This window comes from Pinus tabuliformis, chromosome J (genome assembly GCF_031772625.1).
Source record: "Pinus tabuliformis cultivar Carrire ecotype Pingquan chromosome J, CPIR1, whole genome shotgun sequence".
Taxonomy (NCBI): domain Eukaryota; kingdom Viridiplantae; phylum Streptophyta; class Pinopsida; order Pinales; family Pinaceae; genus Pinus; species Pinus tabuliformis.
This window is the reverse complement of record NC_142295.1, coordinates 1,243,992,394-1,244,019,956: the sequence shown is the minus strand read 5'-3', so window position 1 is coordinate 1,244,019,956 and position 27,563 is coordinate 1,243,992,394. Positions and strand designations below refer to the sequence as shown.

The window sequence follows — 27,563 nt, the reverse complement described above, 5'->3', positions numbered from 1 at the left end:
TGGTGCTGTAGGTTTCCTTTTGAGTTAGCCCACTACAAAATACAAATATGCCAAAAAACTTGGACCCATTTTGGGAGTATGGGATCCCTGATGGTGGGACAAATCGTGCATATCTTTCATGCAAATTGTGTGGGGACAAGATGACAGGTGGGGTTACACGACTGAAATACCATCTTGCTAGACTCCCTGGACATGATGTTGGCATTTGTAAAGTTTCTAGTCCGGAGCTTATACGAAAAGCTCTTGAGGCAATTGAAGAAAAGGACAGAAAGAAGGAAGAGGCGGAAAGAAACAAAGCTGAACGTGCAGGTAGATCTTTTGGGATATCTTCTCCTGATTTTGATGTTCAGGGTAGTGGCCCTACTAGCCCTAGTGGGAGGGGCTCCACAACTGGCACACCATCACATGCTAGCGCTACTGCTAGTGTGAATGCGAGGTCATCATTTTTTGTTCCACGAACAGGAGCTGGAGCACAACCTGGCATAAAATCGCTTTATAAAAAAAAGGAGAAGGAAGAAGCAGATAGAGTCATGGGGAGGTGTATTTTTTGGAGCGACTTACCTCTCAGCATCACAAAAACCAATCCATTTTGGAAACCAATGTGTGATGCTATTGCTGTTGTGGGCCCAGGGTACAAAAGTGCCACATATGAGGAGTTGCGGGGGCCAATTCTTCAAGCAGAAAAACAGGACATCAACTCTAGATTGGCGGAGTTGAAACAGACATGGGAAGTCACTGGATGCACAGTGATGTCTGATGGTTGGACAGATAGGAAGGGTAGGACCCTTCTAAATTTCTTGGTACATTGTCCTAAAGGTACCATGTTTATTAAATCGTTGGATGCATCAGAACATATCAAAGATGCAGCAACGATATGTGAGTTGTTAGATGGGTTCATTCAGGAGATTGGTGTGCAGAATGTGGTGCAAGTCGTAACAGACAATGCAGCTAATTATGTGTCTGCCGGCAGAATGCTTATGGAGAGGCATCCCACATTGTTCTGGACTCCATGTGCAGTGCATTGTCTTGATTTGTTGCTTGAGGATATGGGAAAACTCTCCTTCATCAAGGAGGCAGTTGATATGGCTAGGAGCATCCCCAAGTTTATTTATAACCATGCTTTTGTTCTTAGCCTTATGAGGAGGTTCACTAGAAACAAGGAGTTGCGGCGTCCTGCCATCACACGTTTTGCCACAACCTTTATTACTCTTCAGTCTTTGCTTCGATGTCATTACGAGTTGAAGCAAATGTTTGTGTCTGATGATTGGCGTGGTTGTAGATACAGCAGGAGACCTGATGGGAGAGCCATTGAAAAAATGGTGTACTCTGAGACATTTTGGCTTGGAGTACAAGAAGCATGTGCAGTTAGCGAACCTATAGTAAAGGTTCTTAGATTGGTGGATGGAGAGAAGCCTGCAATGCCTTATTTGTATGAGGGCATGGATAGGGCCAAGGAGGCCATTCGTTCCTATTATGCAGACAAGGGTTCTGCTGGCCTTAATAGGCAGATGATGTTATGGGATGTGATCGATAGTCGGTGGACAGGGATGCTTCATCGACCCATTCATGCAGCAGCACTCTTCCTCAACCCTGCATTTGCATACAAATGCAAATTTCGTTTTGATGGCGAGGTGATGGAAGGGCTCCATTCCTGTATTGAGAGGATGGTACCTGATTCTGAGCTTCGTCGCAAAATCAGCCGCGAGATACATAGTTATCAGGATTGTGTTGGCCTATTTGGCTTTGATGATGCCATTAAGGAAAGGGCCCTCTTCATGCCACGTAAGTGACAAGTCATCACTCATTAGAAATTAGAAATTTGAATTTAATTATGTTTTAAGTTTTAACTTTTAACTTTTAACTTTTAAGTTTTTGAATTTTTTATTTCATTATTTTGTTGTAGATCTTTGGTGGCGAAGCTATGGTGCAAGGGTACCAAATTTGCAAAATTTGGCTATACGAATCTTGAGTCAAACATGTAGCTCTTCAGGGTGTGAGCGCAATTGGAGTGTATTTGAGAAAATACACGCCAAAAAGCGCAACAGGTATAACTTTGAACTCAAGCCTTCAGTTGAGCAATTACACTTATTGTAATTTTTAATTTTTAATTTATGACCTTCAAGTGTCAAGAGTCAAGAGTCAAGACTCATTACTTTTTTTGACACTCTTACAGGTTGGAGTTCGCATGCCTCAACGATTTGGTGTATGTGCATTACAACATCCGACTTCGAGTGAGGCAAATAGAATCACCAGTGGATCCAGATGCCATTTCCTTAGACAATATTGATGTATTGTCTCCGTGGAGGGTGGAGTCTCAGGAGCCCATATTGGAGGAGTCACCTTCATGGTTGGAGGATCCAGTGGCAGATGATCCATTAGAGCAGGGGCAGCAAGAGGAGGACTCGGAGTCAGAGGAGCAGCAGCACTTAGAGGAGGAGCAGGAGGAGCTGGAGGAGGACACTGCGGGAGCATCAGCATCAACACCATCTGCTATAGATATAGGAGAGCATAGCTCCATGCCTATCACTCATTATTTGACATTAGGTGCAGAGGCAGTGTTAGGGCCTTCTACTACTAGGGGCAGGCCTGACAAACAGCCCATCATGTTTTCCCGTAAAAGGGGGAGAGGGCAGTAGATAGATAGCTGCTAGTTTTATTTGTTATGCTACATGTAACTCATGATGATGAGATATTTTTATTATTATATGTGATGTTATTTTGTATTGGTTCTCCACATTTGAGTCCTTGAATGGACAATTATCAGGGATTAGCACGATTTGGTATCGCCTTTGATATATCATTTCTATTTGACATCATATATATCAGTGTTTTCTTCATATTTATGTGCCAATGTGTTTAAACTTTATTTCATGTTGTTATTGCTTTATATGTTTAAAAATCTGAAAAAAATGAATATATTATGCATTTTTTATGCTTGCTTTTGTTGTTTAAATTCTGAACATGAAGATGTTGCTTTAAAAATTAAAATAGTTTCTTGAGTGTTTGCTGGGCACTGTATAGTTATACTCATTTAATGCCAATTTTTTGTTTTTTTTGTGCCCTAGGTTTGAATTAGTTCACTACAAATGTCAAATATGCCAAAAGCCTTGGACCCATTTTGGGAGTATGGGGAGGCTGTTGGTGGGGCAAATCAGGCATATATATCATGCAACTTGTGTGGGACCAAGATGTCAGGAGGGATTACACGATTGAAATACCATCTGGCTAAACTCTCTGCATATGATGCAGCAGATGTGATGCCTTGTATGGTTTCTAGTGCAGAGGTTATACAAAAAGCTCGTGAAGCAATTGCTGAACAAGACAGAAAGAAAGTTGCTAGGGAGAGGCCAATGGTCTCAGATAGATAGCTGCTAGTTTTATTTGTTTTGCAACTTTTGCTACATATAAGTTTATAACTCATGATGATGAAATACTTTTAAACTTTTATATATGTGATGTTGTTTTGTTTGAGTCCTTGATTGGACAATTATCACTATCAGGGATCAGCAGGATATGTGATGTTATTTTAATTTTTGTTTGAGTCCTTGATTGGACAATTATCAATTTATCACTATCAGGGATCAGCAAGATTTGGTATCGCCTTTGAAGTTTGATGTATCATTTCTATTTGACATCATATATATCAGTGTTTTCTTCATATTTATGTGCCAATGTGTTTAGTTCATGTTGTTATTGCTTTATATGTTTAGAAATCTGAAAAAAATGAATATATTATGCATTTTTTATGCTTGCCGATATTTGCCGATATTTTGCCGATATTTTCGCCGATATTTCCGATAAGATATTTTCCGGACCCTCGCCGATATTTTCCCGATACCGATATTATCAACACTGATTTATATAGCATATATATATATATATATATCTATATATATATATATATATAGATATATAACTTATAATTATACAATATATATAAAGTATAATTACATAATCAAATAAAAATAAATCAATATTTAAACAAAAATCAATGTTTAAAAAAAAAACAGAAAAATAAAAAAAGAGTTCAATATTAAAAGAAAAAAGATGTTATAAATAAATAAATAAAAAGTGGAGATACAAAAACCCTAGCTTTAAGACAGCTATATAAAAAAACAAAAAAAAACAAAAATCGATAACCCTAGATTCAAGACAGTGTTACCAAGCAAATGATACAGGTAGAGGTGCCAATGGCGTCGAGTTACATATGCCGAGATGACAAATGCAAACTAAAGGAAACTGCCGACAATAAGCTTTGAGGACAAAGCTTCTGAAGGAAGGGGCTATGTTATGAATATAATTCATAACAAGTAAATAAATAAAATAGATGTAAATATTAAATAATCAGATATTCTTTATGTTAAACAATCATTAGGTTAGGTGAAAAAGCATGTCTAAAAGACATGCCCAATCACAAAAGGACACCTGCTTAGGTATATATGTGGGTCCTCATTGTAACATTTGATCATCACATATACCTTTTTATATAATAAATTATGATTATAAATACTTCTCGTGTATTTTTAACATTTAAGTCAACAAGCTATCAGTTTTTATGCTTCATATTGCAACTTGGGCAATGAGAGTCGGATGCCCACACCCAACAGTGTTAAATTCCCTATTTATACTGCCAATGCCAATGTGTGCGATATCTATCAATTGAATGAGACGGGATCGCAGTTTGGGGTTATTGTTGGGAGAGGTTTTGGTAATCCTGCCTTCCATGTTAATCAGGGTTGGCATCCATTTCTGTTAACACCATATCCAGACTGGCCTGAACCTAATTTTAATCCAAATCATGTTATCGATAATTATGGTAACCCAGATCCAGTGTCTTTGGATTATTTGGTCTCATTGCGGGAGGAAGGGTTCATGGCCTAAGATAGCAGGAGTCGTAGGCATCTATCTGCGGTTCTGGTTCATTTCCCAATATCGTTGAACCTTTTCTGCAACGGAATCGTGGTGGGCGGAGAACAGTGATCCATCGTGACTTTTAGTGGGATTACGAGGCGTGGACGAGTTACATTAATTGGTACATGATTAATCGTATACATAAATAAAAATTAATTCAATTAATTTATAAAATTAATTCAATTAATTTATAAAATTAATATAAATTAATTTAATTATGGAAATTTTTTTATATATATATATATATATTATTTTAAAAAAATCTTTAAAAAATAAAAAAAAACTTCCCAAAAAATAAAACTTTAAAAAAAAATAAAAAAATAAATAAAAGGGAAGACAACCCTAGACTCAAAATAGAGTTACTAGCGAATTATAGACGTTGAGCCACCAGTGACGGCAAATTTCCATATGTCGAGACGACAACCGCAAAGACAATTGCCAGCAATATAGCTTTGAGAACAAAAGCTTCTAAAGGAAGGGGCTATGTTATCAATATAATTCATAACAAGTAAATAAATAAAATAAATGAAAATATTAAATAATCAAATATTGACTATGTTAAATAGCCATTAAGTTAAGTGAAAAAGCATGTCTTAAAGACATGCCCAGTCATGAAAGGACACGTGCTTAGGTATATATATGCCGGTCCTCATTGTAACATTCATCCCTTGTACATTTTTATATCTAATAAATTATTATTACAAAATACCTCTCGTGCATTTTAACATATTAAGTCAACAAGCTATCAGTTTTTATGCTTCAAAATGCAATGCTGAATTCACATCATGGAAGGTACTAGGAGAAGACCAAACAGCGTATTTACAATTCCAACAAGCATTATAGATACATGTTGGAACATCATTTCTTTCACACGTGCAAGGACCCGGGTTTCTGCAGAAGAAACTGATGGAGGATGAAGTTGCAGAAGAATCTATTGGGAGGTCGAAGTTGCGGAAGAATCTATTGGGAGGTCGAAGTTGCAGAAGAATCTACTGGTGTTGAAATTGAAAAATTTGTTGAGGTCAAAGTTGCTAGAAGGAAAGATTGCCAAGGAGGGTTTGACTTGGTCTTGGAGGGTTCTTGGTCAAGGGTCATAGGCCTTGGAATTCGTCAATTGAAGTTCTATAAGAAGAAAAGAATTATTGTGGGTTTTCCTCTCAAGTGGAGAGGTTTTGGCCCTAGCTGATCGCCTACATCTTGTGTCCTATTGTCTCATGGTTCTTTATGATTTGGTAGTTGTTTGATGATATGAACACTAAATATAATCAAGAGAAAGAAGAAGCTAATTAATTTAAGTAAAAAGACATCACAAGTTGTTATCAAAGTAAGAGAAATCACCTAATCTTGCTGCCCTATATTTCTCAACACCTAGAACCATACACCCCTCTCCATATCTCATGCCTAAAAGCCAAGCCATAATGATAACATGTGACTAGTGGGAATGTATTGGGGCTCTCATACATCTTGGTAAGAAAGATGAAATGCATGCTGAAGGTACTAGGAGAAGACCAAACAGCGTATTTACAAATCCAGCAAGCATTATAGATACCTGTTGAGTCTTGAGTCTTGACCCACTAGGTCTGAAGAAGGACAAAATGAAGTATCAATGGATGTGAGCATGATACATAATAAAGCAAAAGCTAGGCTACGGTTTAAAGAGATAATTGAAAAAAGACAATAATATAAAAGGTACAAATTTTTAACCATAAGATGAAATATGAAACGATTGACCAATAGCAGCACACAACCTAAAAATCAAACCCTATAATAATTGAGCAAACTTGAATATAGTCGAGTAAATTAATCATAATTAACCTAACAAACAAAAAATGAAACAAAGCTAGTTAAGCATCTTCAATGGAGCAATAATGTGGCCTCATCCATCCACCTTAAAATTAGTTCTATGCTTGATGTCTCATCAAATATACAAACAAGGAATTTCAAGCAACAAACATAACTACAGGATGAGATTACATGAAGCACATTAATGAGCACTTTAAAAAGGGAAGAAACAATGTCATATGGCTCCATCAGAATCTGTTCTAGCCACTCAAATAGGATACAATATGAAGATTTCCTTTCAAGTTATAAGATGAATTACCACTAAGATATCCAGGCTCCCTTGAAGCAAAGCATTCTTTCCACTATCAAAAGCTACTTGCAGTGGTTTAATTTTCTCTGGACTTTCTCTATCCCTCTGGTGTGACTGAAGTATTGCAAGAATTCCTGTTATGCATCCAACCACCATTGAGCTTAAAAGAATCTCTTGAATCTCAATGTATCCAAGATGCAAAAAAAAATGTGAATATTCATTAACTACTGGAAAGGGTGTGAAGGACTATTTTAAACTGTAAATGAATGTTAAGAAGATCCAGTGGTTAGCTGTGGATATAAATGGAATGGTTTATGCCTTTATCTCCTCCAAAAAAAAAATTATGGGTGAAATGACTGCTATTCTGAATCAATTTAATCTAAAAATTCACTGGTTTTATTTGAATGTCTTCTATGATAACTTACCCTTCATTGATAAATACAAGTTAGCAATACTGCTAGAATATACAGATCAATAATGTTACGCAGAGTGAATGTGGCTTGCATGATAATCATATTTAAACCTAATGTGGAATGCAAGGGACCATTCACTGCAGCATACATGATACGTATGAGTTTGTTATGGCATCCTCAACACAGAAGCATAATGCTGAGGTAAAGTGTGCTTTCAAGTAGCGATGTTGAAACTGTATGTCTCGATTTCAATTGATTAAACTTATTGAAGAAATATGCAGAGAAAATTTTCTGACTTGACTCTCTTTGATAGTAAGGAATTCTAGTTTTTAATAAAAAGATGACAAAAAGACAGAGTAGCACTCTGCACCTGTCACTTGTGAAAAAAGGCGACCAAACATATTCGAAACATATTGTTTGATTGCTGTCTCTGCGGCCTGCAAACATTATTGGCAAATAAAATCAGCACACCAAGCAAACAATACAGTACCCTTCATATCTTAAATCCCAGATCATGATGCATGTAAGACATAAATTTTGAAATCGCAATCCTTAATTGTGAAATATCAAAAAACATTGCATCAGGTTTAATTTGTGTCAAGGCAGCAAGTTTGCAATGCACTGAATAGCCTACTCAGCGAGCATTTTTAATATATATGAGACAATTTATTTATGCATTTCAGAAAAAAGTGGCTAAAGTAAACAAAATGGCCAGGATGTATCCACATTCCACAGCAAACCTATCCAAAAAACAAGCAATGTTTGTTGGAAGATATCAAAAACCTTAATTGCATACTCCGGAAGGCCTGCCTCTGGTAAAACTTCATGCATCCTTCTGACATCGGCACAAATTACTCCTACAATCACAATGCCAGATAACACGTTTCAAAAGATTGAATGAGACAAATTGAAATGAAACTCATATTTTAATGTCACTGTTAGTTTATCAAAATGTTGTATGTCATAATTATTGAAGGTCTAAAAACTTTACATATTGGCAAGGATTCCTCGATTCCTTTTCACTGCTAGCAAAGAATTCCTTATTCCCAGTACACAATCCAAATCTCGTACCAGAAGCAAAGGCGAAGGAAAGATGCTTGATCACCTTCTTGGAAGAAACCATGAATAGATGAAAGCAGAAGGTGGGACGTGTCACAAAAGCAAAGACAAACAACTGAAATTGAATATGTTATTATATTTACATTTTGTGGTTGGGAGTGGGTGTAATGTTTCCTCAACACCATTAAATTGTGATCATCCTTCTAATTTTTGAACAATGTAATAGAATGAAAAAATCGACCATTAAAATATTATCTAGGTTCTTACATGAAATGAACACAATACAATTTCAAATCTTATTCTAAAGGTTATTGAGACTTTGTCCTGACTACCATCAATACAAGCATTGTTGTAATATACCTAGGGAGGATAATATGGGGTGTGAAGAATACTCTACAGTTTTTTCTGAACCATATAATGTTTCTTCAACACCATTTAAATGTGATCATCCTTCTAATTTTTGAACAACGTATTAGAATGAAAAATTCGTACCATTAATATTATCTAGGTTCTTACATGAAATGAACACAAATACAATTTCAAATCTTATTCTAAAGGCTATTGAGGCTTTGTCCTGGCTACCATCAAGACAAGCATCATTGTAATGTTTGAATTCCCATGCACCCTAGATCTGGTCTATGCCTTAGCTAAGCACATAAACACACTACAGATGCCCAACCCAAAACAACTTTGCACAAGCGGAATATAACAGCAGTGAAATGAACACAGTACCCAAGAATTATGGCCCGAACACATTCCTTGTCAGTCCATTAATAAGAAAATCTTAGGGCTCCCGTACCAGGCATCATGGCCCTTTACAAACCCCAGTAGAATGCTGTAGTATAATACAAAATATAATACGAAGTACCTGGGCTGAGGCTGAGTTTTTGTAGCGCTCATCTACCCTTGATCCTGGCTGTTCTTTGCCACCAAATACTACCCAGCCAACTCTCTTTAGGCTCACGGTCCACTTCTTCCCACCTGGCAGATCCACTGATAGCTTCTTAAGCCTAGGCTTATTCCTTTGAGCCCACAGACTTCTTGCTGTCCCTGCTGTTAGTCCTTTAACACTTAGAGCAGCCCTTATTTTCCTTGATCACACCTGCAGCCAGCCCTAACCAGGCTGCGGCCTTTTCTACAAGCTCCTTAGATTGTTGTTCAGCCCCTCAGCCAGCCTCCTGACAGCCCATGGCCTCCTTCCTGATATCTGTCCAACTGTGATAGGCCTTGGATGCCCTCCTCTAGGCCTCGGCCTACCCTCAACAACCCTCGGCCCCCTCTGTTCAGCCACTGTCCAACCTGCGGCCACTTTTCTCGCACAGTCTAGACCCTCGACTCCCTTGTGTAGGCACAATCCAGACCTCCTTTGTGGCTGCAACCTATCCTAGGCACCAATGTCAGCCGCTCAACTTGCTACAACAGACCTTACACCAGCCTTTTCCATCTCGGCCTTCCAAGAATAGCCCTGCGGTTCATTTCTCCTTGCTAGATAGTCCACTCAGCTTTCTCCAAACGGACTTCTTGAACAGGACTCCCTCCACTTGCCAGCTGCGGCTCCTTTAGGGCTCTCTTCCTTGCACAAGTGTGAGTCCTTCCAACTTATAACTAGCCGTTCCTTTGGCTTATATTTATATCTCTCCAATAGTTGACTTAGGAGCCCTCTTTATCCTTCAAGAGATCCCACTACACAAATTAGAATATTAAATTAATAAATTAGTTTCCTTGGGGGTTAAACCCACTACTTTGGGCTAAAAATACCAAACTTGAGTACTTTGCCCACAACTCATCTTTTTGTGGGTTTTCTCATCACAAGCCTAGCACCCAAGGCTTGTAGGAGTACTTCCCAAGATACCCAATTTCAACACTCCCTCTTAGTGAGGGAGGTACTTCCATTCCTTGGAAGTATCTCTTCTTCCCACATTGGAACACAATTCTCCTCCACGATTGGTCTGCACCATGCATCATACGCTTCGTCATCCATCATAGAAGCAAAACTTGCAGTATGAAAATTACTCTTCTTGGAAGTGTCCTTGCTACTAGAAGCCTCCTACCTCTTCTTTTCCTGATAGGCCTTTAATCCATTCCATGGCTCCTTCTTGTCAGCTATGGAAGTCTCCTTTGTTCCTTCTGACAATTCGCTCTTATGTGGTTGTGGGCTCTCCTTCTAAATCAGCAAACCCCCTCCCAAACTCAACTCCCTTTGAGTCTCAAAAGCCTTATTCTTTCCTCGGTCAATAGGCTTTGCCCTTCAGCCTGTACAGACCATTCTCTCTAACTCCAAGAACTGCTCCAAAACAGGAGCTATAGCCACTAGGCTTGAGCATCACCTTTCCATCCTACAACATTACTTCAAACCCCTTGCCACAATTGTTGAAACAGACAACAAGTTGCACCTAAGCTTCGATACCCAAAGTACATCCTAGACTCGCAGCGACCCTCCTGACTCCATCCTGAATAGTATAGTTGCTTCTCCTTTGATTATTTTCTGACTCTCATCACCAATCTTCATGTGTAGATCAGACTTCCATTCGACCAATGTAATATCCCTTATAAATCAATTCCCTTTGGAAGGACAAAATAGCTTATTCAACCCTGTAGGCTATAGTCATGATAAAGGGGTAAAACCCAATTTTTCCAATGTTGGGCAACATTATGCAAACATTGGGTCAGCTGGGGCAAAGGAGCACAAAATTGGGGGTTGCTTACACAACCCTTCAAATGTGGAAGCCCATGGAGAAAACTATAAATAGAGGAGAGTTGGAATCAAATTTTCATCGTTGGATTGGATTAATTTGTCTCCTTTTTTCTTTGAGTAAGATAAGAGTTCCCCGGTAAGGTGAGCTGATTGTGTCACCGCTAAGGTGATATGAGAAAATGAGATGTAAAGCTTGAATAAGTTCCGCTAAAGTGAGGTGAAAAACTAAGAAGTAAAACTTCAAGAACTTCCGAGAAGGTGAGATTCAAGAACTTCCAAGACGGTGAGGGCTCTTGACAAGAGGTTGAAGTTATCTGGTGGACCTGTTTAGGCATCTATCCATCTGTGGTACTTCTTGATGAAGGCGCATAAATTGAAAGGTGGGTTTCAAGGGTAAGGCTCTCTCAATAGAAAACCGCCAATTGCATAATTACATATATAACCTATGTAGTTCTCCGGTAAAACCAGCGATTATTTTTCTATCTCTGGGATGAAAGAACCACCCATATCTTCCTATTCGTCAGAGAGAACCTGCTCTATTGGGGGGAACGGTGAGGGGGAGGGTAGGAGCAGAGGGTTTTAAGACCCCCTCTCTTCTTTGACTAGTTTCGGTGGAGGTGATCCCACCCTACCTAGTCACCCTTCTTGTTCTGACACAGGTCATTGAAACAATTCTGGTTTGAGGAAAATGAAGATCTTATCTGGTCCTGGCACGGGTTATTCTTGAGCAGCTAAGTTTATTCATTAGTCAAAGGGCTCGGTCTTCAAGATTCAATGGAAGTTTATCCACGAGAAACACTCCGGAATCCCCCTTAAAGCTAACGGCAGGGTTTGAAGTACAGAAAACTGATCTGAGCACCGCAACCATAGGGGCAGGGGCCACAACCGCAAGGGCTGCAGCCGCAGGGCCTAATTCTGGAAAAGAAATTGTAGAAAGCAATAAATTCATTTTGCAGTCATGCTACAGGAGCTATTCTGAGTTTCAGCGAATTCTGGACCATTTTCTCTTTCTGAATCAGACAGCGTGAGGTGCTTCTCCTTACTTTGTTGATGATGGCCAATTTATAAGCTCTCCACCACTCACACCAATTACAACGGTTGCAAAGTTGATGGATATTTACCTTGCAGAGGTTATACCAAATGTTAATTTGAAACTTTCAAAATTTCAGTCATTAACAGAAGCTCTTCCTAGACCTTTGGATGATGGTCTATACCGTGTTATTGATATATACATAAAGGATATCATTTTTCTATGAATCTTGAATGAGGTTACATTCACAACTATTATCTCAATTATATATTCAAATTATGCAACAGTCATGTCTGCACTCAAAGAAGACAGTGCTTTCATGCATGAGATGTTTGTAAGGTTAAAGACACCTGACATTCCAAATCAAGCAAAGGACTTGGTTTTATTCTTCCAGGAATTTTGTAGTCTCAGCAGGAGTCTGCAACTTGTTCACCAAATGCGACTTGATGCTTCTCTTCTACGTACATTTGTGGTTCAACAAGAAGGCCATGCCCTTCTCAGCCTCTTGACCACGTTTGGAAGGGACATGTGCTGCCAGTTTTTGGAAATTATCTAGATGATTTTGGACCCTTATACGATATCAGGTTCTCAAAGGGATACACTGACAAATATTTTCTATGACAAGTACATGGACCAGTTGATAGGTGTTATCACATCAGCATGTCCTGCACATGGGAACTCATACCTAGGCAGAGAAGCTACATGTATTGATGGCACTAGCCCAGGGGCTTGTTTGACAGTGCCAGAGATTCTTACAAACATCTGTGACCTCTTATGTTTCTATGTTACACACCATTCCTGTAGAATAAATTACTATTTTCTAAATAGTGATGTTATAGAACAAGTACTTTGCTTGAAGCACAAAAAGGAGAAATATCATGTGGTGGTTGGCATTTGATTCTTGCACAATAACAATTCTCTTCATTGTCAAACTATGTTGCAGGAAACGTAGGGCAAGGGGGCCTTTTCATACGGAAACGAGTACGAAACGCTGAAACGCGTGTGGTACGGCCCTGAAATGCGTTTCAGGCCGTACTGCCACGTTTCACAAAACTGAAACGTGGCCAGTATGGCCTGAAACGCGTTTTAGGGCCGTACGACTCACTTTCCAGCTTTTTACTTGTGTTTTTTTTTAATTTTTTTTTAATTTGTTTTCTAATTTATTTTTAGGTTATCCTAGTGACTTCTAGTTGCTTCTAGATGCCTGTCTAAAGTTATAAAAGTGAACTTTTGCCTGAGTGTTGATACGCACTTCATCAAGAAGTTTGAGGCATATGCAATTCATGGTAATGTTAAATTCTTAAAGTAAAAGTGATATTCTCCTTTATTTTTCATTTTCATGGTAACATTACCATGAAATGACTTAGGATGTTTGAGAGTGGTTTCGCCCTCATTGGATTTCATATGGAGAAAGTAGAATTTTAGATCTCACTCAAAATCCAGCAGACTTATCTGTTTTTCAGGATTTCAGGATTAGGGGGATTGCAATGTTTCCATTGGATTTTATCATGTACTAGGGTATGGAACTTGTATTTAATCAAGAGAACCAAGCCCTCTATGCAGGGGAGACTCCCAATAATGAAGAGCATGTAGGGTACTAGGGTATGAAACTTGTATTTAATCAAGAGCACTAAGGTCGTTCGACTATGTAGGAGGAGACTCCCAATCAAGCACGAGACAAGAAATTAGAAATTTCTTGTGGCTGATTTTGGATATTTCTATTTTCATTATGTGATCATTCATGAGTAAATGAGATGTAAATTTGGAGACTTATAGTTTATGCAGTGACAATTGACAATTTTATCATAATGTAATAAATTAGAATGTATCATATATGCTTTATGATTGCACATATTTCTTAAATGTCCTAATATATATATATATATATATATATATATATATATATATATATATATATATTTGTGTTTCCCTGTTTCCAAAATTTGGGGAGGTCGCGTTTCGTATCGGTTCCCGTTTCGGAAACTCGTACGTGTTTCCCGTTTCGTGCAACCTAGTTGTCAAATAGTGAAGAATGACCCTTTTGATCCAGTTATACAAGCCCTTACAGTTAATGGAAATCGTTATAACCGTATTAATTCGGCAGTGCTTGAGCTTATTGAGTACATTCGCAAGAAAAAATTCAAGTCTCTCATTTCATATGCGGTTGAAAACTATTCTCATGAGTTGGAAATGATCAATTATGTTAATAGCCCCCAGTTATTGAAGCTAAAATATGAGCAGTCCCTTAAAGATTACCCTCCTCAAAATGTTACAGCTAGAAGAACAGATCATGGTGAACATCATCATAATGATTTCAGTGGCATACCTGCCATTCCAGAGCCAATGAAGTAGAATGATTCTCTTGAGAAGGAAGAGGATTGCTTCACTAAAGACAGTATTGATGAAAATAACTTGGTAGCCACTCGCGCAGTCAATCAGCAAGCACAAATATTGGAAATAGAGATGTCATGGACTCTTCAACGATCAGGGAATAGTCTATTGGGTTAGTTGATTATGAACATGAAGATGATGATGGGTTGCATGTATTGTCCGAACAAAATCTTCTCCAAGAAACTCACAAGACAAGGGTACCCAATCAAGAAAGGTCCTCCTGGAAAATAGAAAGGCAAATTTTGCAGCACCCAAACTTGCCATTGCTTGAGGGCAAGAAATGTCGGGAAGGGAGCACTGTAATGTCCCTTACAAATTAATTACCTTCGGAAGGACAAAATAGTTTATCCAACCGCACAGGCTATAGTCTCGATAAAGGGATAAAACCCATTTTTCCAATGTTGGGGCAACATTGTACAAATATTGGGTCAGTTGGGGCAAAGGAGCCCAAAATTGGGGGTTGCTTACACAACCCTTCAAATGTGGAAGCCCATGGAGAAAACTATAAATAGAGGAGAGTTCGAATCAAATTATCGTCATTGGATTAGATTAATTTGTCTCTGTTTTTCTTTAAGCCTGAGGCTTAGAGGGTTTTAAGACCACTTCTCTTCTTTGACTAGTTTCAGTGGAGATGATCCCACCCTACCTAGTTAGCCTTCTTCTTGTTCTAGCAAAAATCATTGGAGCAATTCTGGTTTGAGGAAATTGAAGATCTCATCTGGTCTTGGCACAGGTTATTCTTGAGCAACTAGGTTTATTCATTATTCAAAGGGCTCAATATTCAAGGATCAACAAAGGTCTATCCACGAGAAACCCTCTTGAATCCCCCTTATGTTGGAAAATCAAAGATATTATATTAGGGTTTGATTCTCCTTTCTTGATAAATACTTGCGACTGTGTTGGCTTCTTTTACTTCTTTATTATCTTATCTTTCATCAAGCAATTATACATACATGAAGATCACAAAACAAGAGACACGAGATATAGGCACATGCCAGGGAAAAACCCCCCTCGAGGGGAAAACCCAGTCAAGATAATTCTTCCTTCCAATAGTATTCTTTGAGACTCTTCACCCTAGACCAAGACCAAACTTTCCCTCCACACCATGCCAGCATTCCAGATCTTCGACCCCTTCCAACAACTTCAACTAGGCAGTAGCTTCCGGTAGCAACAAATCTTAGGAGACTTCAATCTCCCAACCTAGACCACGAAACAAAGAGAAAGAGACACCAAAAACTCAATTTTCTTCTTCTTTAAAGACTCCCCTAAACTCACACTCCTTTTCTCCTTCTAGCAGTAGACTTCGCACGTAACAGCTCTTCTAGAGATATCAAATTGCTTGAGAGAGTGAGTGCCCCAAATGACTTCGACCTCCTTCAATATATAGGCTTCTTGTGGGTAGAATGGGGATCTTTAGGCCAACTTGATCTTCCTTAGGCCGACATGATGTGGAGAACACATAATTCATATTTGACTTGATACAAATCCTTTTTACATGATCTGAAATCCCAAGAAGGGTCTCTTCGAATATACAATGACTTTATAAACTCAATATTAATGCTAAGAGTCCACAATAGGGACTTTGACTAATATAATGATCCTTTTTACATGATCTGAAAGCCTAAGAAGGGTCTCTTCGAATATACAATGACTCTATAAACTTAATATTAATCCTAGGAGTCCACAATGGGGACTTTGACTAATATAATGATGACCCAAGCATGAAACCCATGCTTTAATAAGTCATCGTGACAATAATAAAAATTATTTTATTTATTATTTTGACAAGTACATTATATAATGACTCAAGTACATAATTGAAGACCGAACATAGTTACATTTTCTAACACTCCCTCTTAACTAGGGAGGTATTCACAATGAACATATACAATGGAAGATCTCAAACTATATGAAAACATGAAGAACTTTTAGGCATTGCAATGCCATGGACTAGATTCCTGACCAGGGCAATCTATCCAACCAATCACTCAACAATTTAGGCACCACAATGCCATGGACTAGATTCCTGACCAGGGCAATCTATCCAAGTGAGACTAAGGTGGACTCAAGCTTTCAGCCCCTCTAGGTACCATTAGGCTTACTTGCTAACCACCAACCCAAACATACAGGTGTGTATCCAAAACATAGCTCAATAAACAACACCACCTTTTCAATTTTGGGATTCCAGACATCACACAATCACCAATATCTACCAAACCCAGCAGGTTTCTTAGATATTCGAACTTCTTATTAGGAAGAGCCTTTGTCAGTATGTCTGCTACATGTTCATCTGTCGAAACATACTCTAACTTCACGATCCCATCCTGCACCAAGTTCCTAATAAAGTGGAACTTATTATTGATATGTTTCGTCCTTGAATGAAACACGAGATCTCCAGAGTCCAGACATCTTAATACAACTTTGATTGTCACAATTAATCATAGTAGGACCCAGAGACTTCTCAAACAAATCTGTCAAAAGCTTCCTCAACCAGACAAACACTTTTCCTACTTCACATGCAGCCACATATTCTGCCTCGGCACTACTCAATGCAACGGGATCTTTCTTCCTACTCATCCTTGAGATCATAGCAACTCCCAGACTAAAGCATCCTCTGGTAGTGCTTCTTCCATCCGTCTCACTGCCACCCCAATCAGAGTTTGTGAAGCCAATTAACTTGACTTCCTTACTATCAGACTTGAGGCAGTGATGTATGGTGCCACGAAGATATGTTTGGTAGCTATCCAGTGATCATGACAAGGCTCCAACTGAAATTGACTAAGAATGTTCACTGCAAAACATATATTTGGCCTAGTATTTACCAGATACATCAGGGAACCCACCAACTATCGATATGAGGTAGGATCCACGAGACTAGAGTTGGAACTCCTCGGTTTCTTGAGGTTGGTGATCATAGGAGTAGTCATCGGCTTGGAGTCCATCATCCCAGATTTTTGTCATAACTTGATGATGTACTTTCCTTGCCCCAAGTATATCTTCCCAGGTTTCTTCCATACTTCTAGACCTAGGTAGTAGTGCATCAATCCTAGATCCTTCATCTCAAATTCAACTACCAACATCTTCTTGGATTCATGAATTCTTCATTCTTCACCGGTGATGAATAGATCATCGACATATAGTAGAATAATGACAAGCTCATTATTTATGACTTTGATGTATAGATTTCAATCAGCAGTACTCTTCACGAACCCAATTCTGAGGAGATATGCATCCATTCTTGCATACCATGCCCTTGGTGCTTGCTTCAAGCCATATAAGGCCTTCTTGAGTTTGCAAACTTGAGAGTCTCTACTATTCGCTTCAAAACCTTCAGGTTGTTCGATGTACACTTCCTCATCAATGGTCCCACTTAGAAATGTGGTCTTAACATCCATTTGATGGATATTCCACCCCATTGTAGCAGCCAATGAAACCAACGATCTAGTGGTTTGCTATAGGTGCAAAGGTTTCTTCATAATCAATGCCTTCTTTTTGAGAGAAACCCCTTGCTACAAACCTTGCTTTATATTTGTCTATACTTCCCAACAACATGTGACAACCGATTTGTCACTAGGGTCTAGGAACAATTTCCCAAACCCCATTCTTCATGATGGATTGATATTCTTCCTGCATAGCCTTCTTCCAAACCTCTTCATGCTCATCTTCCTTGAATGTAGATGGTTCGCCTTCAATCAATTTTGTTATACATGCAGCATAACCATAATATATTTTTGGTTTCTTACTTTCCCTGGACAACCCTTTAGTAGCTTCATGTGCTTCAGCATCTTCTATTGTAGCTTTCAACCAATTTGGCCTCTTCATTGTATTTGGTGTTAATTTGGGGTAGCATCGGATGTGCTCTAACCATGAAATTTGGTGGAGAGGCTAAACCACATGAGATCTCGAAGACCTAGAAATGGTTTGGGGAAATTCCACCCAGTTAGAGAGATATTAAAATAATTAATATTTTTAATGGAGTTCCTAAGTCTAAACTTAAGAAAATTAAAATATTAATGGGTATTAATATAAAATTGGATGAAAATGTTCTAAATGACATGGATCAAGCCAAAAATAATCTTAGTCGTTGATTAGAGACTTAATCTCGGTCGTTGAAGACTCAACAGGAAAAGTATAAGAGGAGGCTTGAGGGTCAGTTGGAGATACACCAAGATTGATCAGTCAGTTTGATTTTCTGGAGCGGGGTTTGCTGAGAAAATTCGAACAAGTGATCGGAGTTGCAGCGAGGGGCAGTGAGTGTATAGCAGAGAGGCAAAGATAGTGCCAAAGGACCAGCACTGAGGCAGAGGAGGCTACGCGGAGCCAGCAGAAGCCACGCAGAGGGCCAGAGTGACTGCGCAAAGGCTAGCAAGGCCTACGTGGGTGATGCAGAAGGCCAAAGAGCCAACGCAGAGCAGTAGAAGGTTGATGCAGGGGGCTTCAGAGTGGCGCAGAGGCCAGGAGGGCTAACGTAGAGCCTCAAAGAAGCGTTGGATAGATTTTCATGGAGCAGACTTGTTGAATATCTGCTTCCAAAGAGAGGTATTACTGCCATATAGATACCTCTGTTGCATGAGCCAGCTTGGCACCCTAGTTGTACTCAAGAAAGTTGCTTAATAATAAAACCCTCAGAACTGCTTCAACGGTTTTCCGAAGTTGGGTTTTCCGGGGACAATTGTCCAAAAATAATGGTGTCCCTTGTGTGTTTGTCTATTATTTCCAGTTGATGATTTGTAGATGAGTTGAGACTGCATTTGTGTTTATTTTCAGTGTTTATATGGTTAAATAACTTGTTAAGAAATTAAACAAGTAGATGAAATAAACCAGATAATTCAGGAAGAATTCCTGATGTTTTAGACTTAGAAATTTCAACATGGTATCAGAGCATTGCAGATCACAGGAGAGCTGAAGGCACCAGCTAAATCAGAAAATTTGCGGCAGAAACAGTTGTCCTGAGAGACAGAGTTGTTCCTAAGCAGAAGGCAGCAGAGGAGTAGAGAGAGGGCCAGCGCAGAGGCAATGTTGAAAATCTGATGGTAGGTTAACCCGATAATGCAATATAAATCACAGCAGAATACTATAACCTACTTCTACTATCAATTTGTGGAAGCTTAAAGATCGAGCTGAACAATATAACCAGAAGAAGAAGAATCAATGGCACAATACACATGAAAATACTTTGGGGAGAGCCTCAACTAAAAACCCCACACTATTGTATTATCATACATGGTGGAAACACATAGAAATTATACAAAGCCTTAGCTCTCACAGCTAGCCAGCTCTCAGTACAATCCTCACAGATGCTCACAGGCAATCTTGGCTTCTCTCCAGCCTTCCTCTTTGCCCTCCAAGCTCCTATTTCCTTGTGTTGTTCCATGTGGATGATTTTCCTTTTACCAAGTGGAACACCAACCTTCAAAATTGCGTAATCCTCGAGGATGAACCCTTGACTGCATGCATGAGTTTTATCCATGAGAAAACACATGCAACTGATAGTACGTTGTCCTTGAACATTTATCTCAACTAGGTCTTTCTCAGAATAGACATGCATGAGTTTCTGATGAGGGAATCTTCAGTTCACTAGTGTAGCACTAGTTGAGTGCATCACTGCATCAACTGACTGTTAACTCTCTATTAGTTCCTCAAACAGTTTAGAACTAATTTAACTAGACTTAACTCAGTAAACTGAGTTAACTAATTACAACTCAAATATAACTCAATCTTATCTCCTTAATTTAAGGGACAACTCTTGCATGACTTCAAAAAGACTTCTAACTTGAATTTCTCCAACTAATTAATTTAAAATAAATTAATTAAATATTTCCAAGTAGTTGTTAAGACTAAATTCGATTTTAATTCACAATTTAATTCAAGGACAAATTAAATTGGAATATTCTTGTTGCCATATTTCAACACTCCCTCTCAACAAGAAAGGGATTATCTGCCACCCTGATCCTGTCTCTATGGAACTCGAATTTACACTTTGACAATGCCTTTGTCAAAATGTCAGCATCTTGCTCCTTTGTCAAAATATACTGCAACAACATGATCCTCTCGACCTGTGAAAAGCCACAGGCAACAAATCTTGCCTTATGCTTCTCCACACTACTATCAGCAGCTTGCTTTACCTTGTCAAGCCAACGGGAACTCACAACTGACTTGTTCTCCAGTCTCGGAACCACGTCCCAAACACTATTACGAACCATGGAGTCATACTCCTCCACCATAGCATCAACCCAAATCGGCTGCTACATTGCTTCCTCAAAGGAAGATGGCTCGGTCTCAACACATTCCCCAGCAAGGGTCATCTATCCAGTGTACCTCTCAAGTGACCTCCTCTGTTTGCGCTGAGAAGATGGTGCTCCCACATTCTCTCTCGCATCCTCCAACAATTTGTCAGCTTCTTTTATGCGCATCCGTCCATCTCAGGAAGACTCTACTTGAGTGAATGTCTCCACTCCTGGAACCTCTGCATGCAGCTGCTCTGCATCAGTCTAAGGCTCCTCCTCCTTAGGAACCAACAGTTCCTCCACAGCCTGTAGTTGGAGCTCCCTCTCAAGGTAAACTCGCATGGCCTTCTACCCATCAAACTTGAGATCTCTGCAAACCTTTGTCCTCCGACTGGTAGACAAGTACACCCAATAGTTGTGAGGTGTATCAGTGTACCCCACAAATATCCCCAACTCTGTTGTCGGCTCAAGCTTCTTCCGTGCATCCTTTGTCACATGGCAATATACCGATGAGCCAAAGATCCTGAAGTGACCCACATCTGGTCTCTTACCGGAGAAAGCTTTCGCTGGTGTCTTCATCCCAAGTATGCAATGCGGGCTTCTATTCAGCAAATAGACCGCTGTGTTGCATGCCTCAGCACACAAGTGAAGTGGTAGGCCTTGGTCATGCAGCATTGCCCGTGCTGCCCCTACAATAGTTCTGTTCTTCCTCTTGGCCACCCCATTCTGTTGTGGGTTATGAGGTGCCGTCAACTCTCGTTTAATTCCTTCTGCTGCACAGAAGTCCTTAAACTCTTGAGAGACATATTCTCCATTGTTGTTGCTTCTCAAGGCCTTGATCTTCTTCCCTGACTCTTTCTCGACCAAAGCTTTGAACTCAGAAAACTTTGTGAAGGTTTGGTCCTCCTTCTGCATGAAATAAATCCAGCATTTACGAGAATAGTCATCAATGAAAATCACATAATACCTTTGCTTCGTTGTGGATGTCGTCGAGAATGGTCCACACAAATCAGTATGAACTCGCTCTAAGATAGTCTCTGTTCGACTGTTTCGATCATGAAAGGAAGACTTGGTGTACTTTCCCAAGGTACAACCTTTGCATGTGTCAACTTGCTCAAGTTTACCTTTGGGAAGTCCTGTAGATATCTGTTGCATTATCTTCAAAGCCCCATGATGCAAGTGGCCCAACCGCCTGTGCCACAACTCGCCTCCCTATCCTCCTGGTTTAACCCGTGTCTATGTATCTTAGGAACGCCTTTCGTTTACTGAAGACAACATCGTAACCTTTGTCCTCCAACATCGCGACCGATACCAAGTTCTTCTTCAGTCCAGGCACATACATCACATCTATCAAGGTGAGAAGAGCTCCATGCTCCCTCTGAAAAGCAACCATGCCCACTCCTGAAACACTATACCTTCCCTCGTCACCCATCTCTATACGCATCTTAAGGTCTTTCTCCTCCAAGGCACTGAATAAATTTTTGTCACCGATCATGTGGAATGAGGCTCCACTGTCAAGATACCAAACACAACCCATCATCAATGACACCATGCATGCGAAGAGGGTAAAGTCCATTTCGAACTGAGAGGCTAATGCCTTACCTTCCGATCCTTCCGAGGATCCCTTCTTGGACTTCTTCGATGGGAAATTAGTCGCATAATGTCCCATCTTGTGACAATTAAAGCATCTTCCTTTAGACATGTCACCCTTATTCTCTCCATGAGAAGAATTCGATTTGAAATGGGAAGCCTTCCCCTTCCCTTTCCTTGCCTTACTTGCTAAGGCCAAATTTTCTTCATCATCATTCTTGGATGAAGAACCATCTCATGTGCTCCTCCTGATCTCCTCCTGCATAAGATCCGACCACAGTCGTTCCCAATCCGGCAGTTTCTCCCTTCCATTCACAGAGTCCTGGTAGCTATTCCAACTCTTTGGAAGGCCAAGGAGAGCGAGGCTCACCATATCATCATCGGCAATAGTTATTCCCACACTGCCAAGCTTATCTCTGCAAGTGGTGAGCTTGTTCAGATATGTGGAAATAATATCGCCCTTCTCCATCTTGATTCTTCAAAGCTTATCCTTGAGTGCCAATTTCCTCTGGTCGCTACTATTCTGGTAGAGGTCCTTCAATGTCTTCCACATTGAAAATGGAGTATCCTTCCCATGGAGACTCAAGACAATATGGTCTCGAACTCCCTCAAGGATGATCCGTCTCGCCTTCACCACACACTTCTTCCACTCAGCCAACTCTTGTGCATTAGTTGAAGCTGGCTTTGGGATTTCTTGATCAATGAATCCCTTCAAGTCATTGTCTTCTAATACAGCCTCCATTCTATCTTTCCATGTTATGTAATTTGAGCTACCTTCCAAGGCATACGCGAGTCTCAAGCCATAGAACGCCATTGGCCAACCTTGAAGTATGATATGAATTCGATTTGCACCTGCAACCCCAAACTTCAAACTTTGAATTCAATTCTCAGTATACTGTTCACAGCTCCAATACCATGTAGAAAATCTGATGGTAGGTTAACCCGATAATGCAATATAAATCAAAGCAGAATAATATAACCTACTTCTACTATCAATTTGCGGAAGCTTAAATATCGAGTTGAACAATATAACCAGAAGAAGAAGAATCAATGGCACAATACACATGAAAATACTTTGGGGAAAGCCTCAGCTAAAAACCCCACACTATTGTATTATCATACATGGTGGAAATACATAAGAATTATACAAATCCTTAGCTCTCACAGCTACCCAGCTCTCAGTGCAATCCTCACAGATGCTCACAGGCAATCTTGGCTTCTCTCCAACCTTCCTCTCTGCCCTCCAAGCTCCTATTTCCTTGCGTTGTTCCTTGTGGATGATTTTCCTTTTACCAAGTGGAACACCAACCTTCAAAACTGCGCAATCCTCAAGGATGAATCCTTGACTGCATGCATGAGTTTTATCCATGAGAAAACACATGCAACTGATAGTACACTATCCTTGAACATTTATCTCAACTGGGTCTTTCTCAAAATAGGCATGCATGAGTTTCTGATGAGAGAATCTTCAGTTAATTGGAGTAGCACTAGTTAAGTGCATTAATGCATCAACTGACTATTAACTCTCTATTAGTTCCTCAAACAGTTTGGAACTAATTTAACTGGACTTAACTCAGTAAACTGAGTTAACTAATTACAACTCAAATATAACTCAATCTTATCTCCTTAATTTAAGGGATAACTCTTGCACGACTTCAGAAAGACTTCTAACTTGAATTTCTCCAACTAATTAATTTAAAATAAATTAATTAATTGTTTCCAAGTAGTTGTTAAGACCAAATTCGATTTTAATTCACAATTTAATTCAAGGACAAATTAAATTGGAATATTCTTGTTGCCATATTTCAACAGGCAGAGAGAGGCAGAAGAGGCTCACGAAGAGCCACGTCATACTACTCAGTCAAGTAGGCTTGGCTCAATTGGCCAGACGAGCGATTTAGCCTTGCTGGGATTGCGCAGAGCTCAGAGGCTCAGTTTCTTGAGCTGTTGGGGCCTAGGGAGCTGTGGGCAGATTGTGGATTGGGAAGCTGGTGGGGTGTTGTTGCTATCAGAATAGTATCTAATGGGACAGAACCAAGGTAGAGGGAGCCGCTGACTTAAGGGATTTCTAGCCAAGAAATCCAGATCTGTGTTGCAGGTGCATAGAGGATTGGAGAGGAGCAGTTCAACAGTTAGCATGAGGATTTCCAAGAGGGAAATCGAGACTCAGAGGGGTCTAGGAGAGAACTTCTAGTAGGGAAGTCGAGACTTAGAGGGAGTCTAGGAGAGAACTTCTAGGAGGGAAGTCAAGACTTAGAGGGAGTCGAGGAGAAGAGCAGAGATGGCAATGAACGGACTGAGGGATCAGGACAGGTTGGACAGGGCCTCCAACTTTGTCATCTGGAAGGCCAGGATCCTGTCTGTTCTGGATAGACATCGCATCAAGGGCTTCGCCTTGAGAACTATGGCTATCCCAGTCGACCCAGCTGATAACAAAAGGTATGAGGATGCAATGGCCAAGGCAAAATGCATAATCCTTGATGGGGTCAAGGATCATGTAGTTCAGCATATTGCCAAGAAGAACACAACAAAGGAGATGTGGGATACCTTGACGACATTGTATCAGGGCACTTCCGTGCAGAGGAAGATGCTACAGGAGAATCAGCGGTAGTCATATCAAATGCAGAAGGGTGATCATATCGGTCTATACCTCAGCAGGTTGCAGGAGTCTCAGGACCAACTTACTTCCATAGGGGCCACGCTAGATCAGAAGTTCATGGTGAGGACCGCCCTGAATGCAATCTCCGAGGATTGGGAGACATTTGTCCAAAGCATTTTGGGCAGAGCGACTCTTCTAGGATGGGAAGAGATGTGGGTAGCTCTTCGCCAAGAAGAGATCAGACAGTTGACTAAAGGCGGGGAGTAGCAGCAAAGGAGGTCGAATCAAGAAAGAGGAGGAGGAGGAGGATGCAGCTCTCGCATCTGCGGGACAGCAGGGCAAGAGAAAGAAGGACATCTCCAAGATAAAGTGTGTCCATTGTGGGGAGTTAGGTCATTATGCAACCCAATGTCCTAGGAAGAAGAATAAGGGAAAGGCTTTTGACTCCAAGGCATCTTTGGCTAAGGCGGAGAAAGAAGTTGAGACGGATGACGATAGTGCCATGAGTGCTCATCCAACTCTAGAGAAGAGGTGGTGAGACATCGAGCTGTAGTTAAGAGGACTACAGAATATGTGGGGCATGATCCTTGAGGTGCCCAAACTCTCGGATCATATCCGGCTATGGGAGCCCCGAGAGATAGTAGCAGGATGACAGATGTCAGTAGAAGCAAGATGCGGATGGAGCGACAAGGCAATGCTAGAGTGCAGTGGTCTCTAGCAGCGCAGTGAGGGTTGCAATAGTGTGAGAGGCTCAGAGGTGGTTGCAGCAGTGCAGAAAGGCACAGAGGTGGTTGCAGCACTGTAGAGGCAGCAGAGGGAGCACAAGATAGCAACAGAGGTAGCTTCAGCATCAGAGGGCTTCTAGCCTGACAAGGATGTCAGTAGTTGGGTAGATCAGTTACTTACATCTCAATAACTGAGTTGCAGTGCAGCGGTAGCAGTGGTAGTGCTATGGGCAGCACGATGCAGCATGATGAGAAAGCGCTGCAGTGCAGCAGTGCAGATGCAATGTTGGGAAGAAGGACTAGCAGTAGCACGGATGTAGAGGGAGCTGCAGTACAAATGTAGCAATGGAAGTGGCAGAGCCATGGGCAGCAGTACAGAAGGCAGCAATGCAGAGGATGTTGGGCAACAAGCCAAGCATCAGCACAGGTACCAGTTCCGGATGATCAGGGTGATGTTCAGTGGTGGAGCATTACTAGAGCACATTCCTTGCTAAGAGGGAGTGTTGATTTGGGGTAGCATCGGATGTGCTCTAGCCATGAAAATTGGTGGACAGGCTAAAGCACATGAGATCTCCAAGACCCAAAAATGGTTTGGGGAAATTCCACCCGATTAGAGAGATATTAAAATAATTAATATTTTTAATGGAGTTCCTAGGACCTAAGTCTAAACTTGGGAAAATTAAAATATTAATGGGTATTAATATAAAATTGGGTGAGAATGTTCTAAATGACATGGATCAAGCCAAATCTAATCTTAGTCGTTGATTAGAGACTTAATCTCAATCGTTGAAGACTCAACAGGAAAAGTATAAGAGGAGGCTTGAGGGTCAGTTGGAGATACACCAAGATTGATCAGTCAGTTCGATTTTCTGGAGTAGGATTTGTTGAGAAAATTTGAACAAGTGATCGGAGTTGCAGCGAAGGCCAATGAGTGCATAGCAGAGACGCAGAGATAGTGTCAAAGGACCAACGCAGAGGCAGAAGAGTCTACACAGAGCCAACAGGAGCCACACAGAGGGCCAGAGTGACTGCGCAGAGGCTAGCAGGGCCTGCGTGGGTGACGTAGAAGGCCAGAGAGCCAGCGCAGAGCAGCAAAAGGCTGACGCAGGGGGCTTCAGAGTGACACAGAGGCCAGGAGGGCTGACACAAAGCCTCAGAGAAGCATTGGAGAAATTTTCGTGGAGCAGACTTGCTAAATATCTGCTTCCGAAGAGAGGTATTACTGCCAGATAGATATCTTTGTTACGTGAGCCAGTTTGGGACCCTAGTTGTACTCAAGAAAGTTGCTTAGTAATAAAACACTCAAAACTGTTGCACCGGTTTTCCCAAGTTGGGTTTTTTGGGGGATGATTGTCCAAAAATAATGGTGTCCCTTGTGTGTTTGTCTGTTATTTCCAGTTGATGATCTGTAGATGAGTTGATACTGCATTTGTGTTTATTTTCAATATTTATATGGTTAAATAACTTGTTAAGAAATTAAACAAGTAGGTGAAATAAACTAGATAATGCAGGAAGAATCTCTGACGTGTCAGACTTAGAAATTTCAACATTTGGGATAACCACCGATTGAATAGGCTCACTTGGTCCTTCTTCTTCAACATTAGAAGGATCTTCATGATGAATTTCATCTTCTTCAAATACGGGAATTTCTTTGTCATCAAAATCAATAGGAATGTCCTTTGATTTCTTGTAGGCTTGATTCTCATCAAATATGACATCCCTGCTTACTTCAATGTGTCTTCCTTCCTTTATATAAATTTTGTATGCCTTTGAGGAAAGACTATAACCAACAAATATTGCCTTGATGCTTGTCGAGTCCAACTTCTTTCGC

At 40.3% G+C, this 27,563-nt stretch overlaps 2 protein-coding genes across 2 annotated transcripts in view; one reads left to right on the top strand and one right to left on the bottom strand.

Annotated features, from left to right (window-relative positions):
- The window catches only part of LOC149231707 (Vps51/Vps67 family (components of vesicular transport) protein), a 285,059-nt gene that overhangs the window by 154,627 nt on the left and 102,869 nt on the right, over nucleotides 1–27,563 (bottom strand). The window contains exons 9-11 of the mRNA XM_089381720.1: nucleotides 8,200–8,273; nucleotides 7,787–7,853; nucleotides 7,013–7,137 (exon numbers count right to left, since the gene is read on the bottom strand). Coding sequence (XP_089237846.1) covers nucleotides 7,013–7,137; nucleotides 7,787–7,853; nucleotides 8,200–8,273 — 266 coding nt within the window. The remainder of the gene's footprint in view (nucleotides 1–7,012; nucleotides 7,138–7,786; nucleotides 7,854–8,199; nucleotides 8,274–27,563) is intronic.
- LOC149231708 (uncharacterized) lies at nucleotides 1,359–2,727 on the top strand. Its single transcript, XM_089379263.1, has 3 exons — nucleotides 1,359–1,782; nucleotides 1,904–2,045; nucleotides 2,174–2,727. Exons 1-3 carry the CDS (start codon nucleotides 1,419–1,421, stop codon nucleotides 2,634–2,636), a joined length of 969 nt encoding a protein of 322 aa, XP_089235389.1. The 5' UTR covers nucleotides 1,359–1,418; the 3' UTR covers nucleotides 2,637–2,727.

What these genes read in the sequence shown, in the direction of transcription:
- LOC149231708 (XM_089379263.1), top strand. Translation starts at nt 1,419, where the DNA reads ATGCCTTATTTGTATGAGGGCATGGATAGGGCCAAGGAGGCCATTCGT. An exon ending in AAGGGCCCTCTTCATGCCAC is followed by an intron (nt 1,783 to 1,903) that starts GTAAGTGACAAG and finishes ATTTTGTTGTAG; the next exon opens with ATCTTTGGTGGCGAAGCTAT. An exon ending in CACGCCAAAAAGCGCAACAG is followed by an intron (nt 2,046 to 2,173) that starts GTATAACTTTGA and finishes ACACTCTTACAG; the next exon opens with GTTGGAGTTCGCATGCCTCA.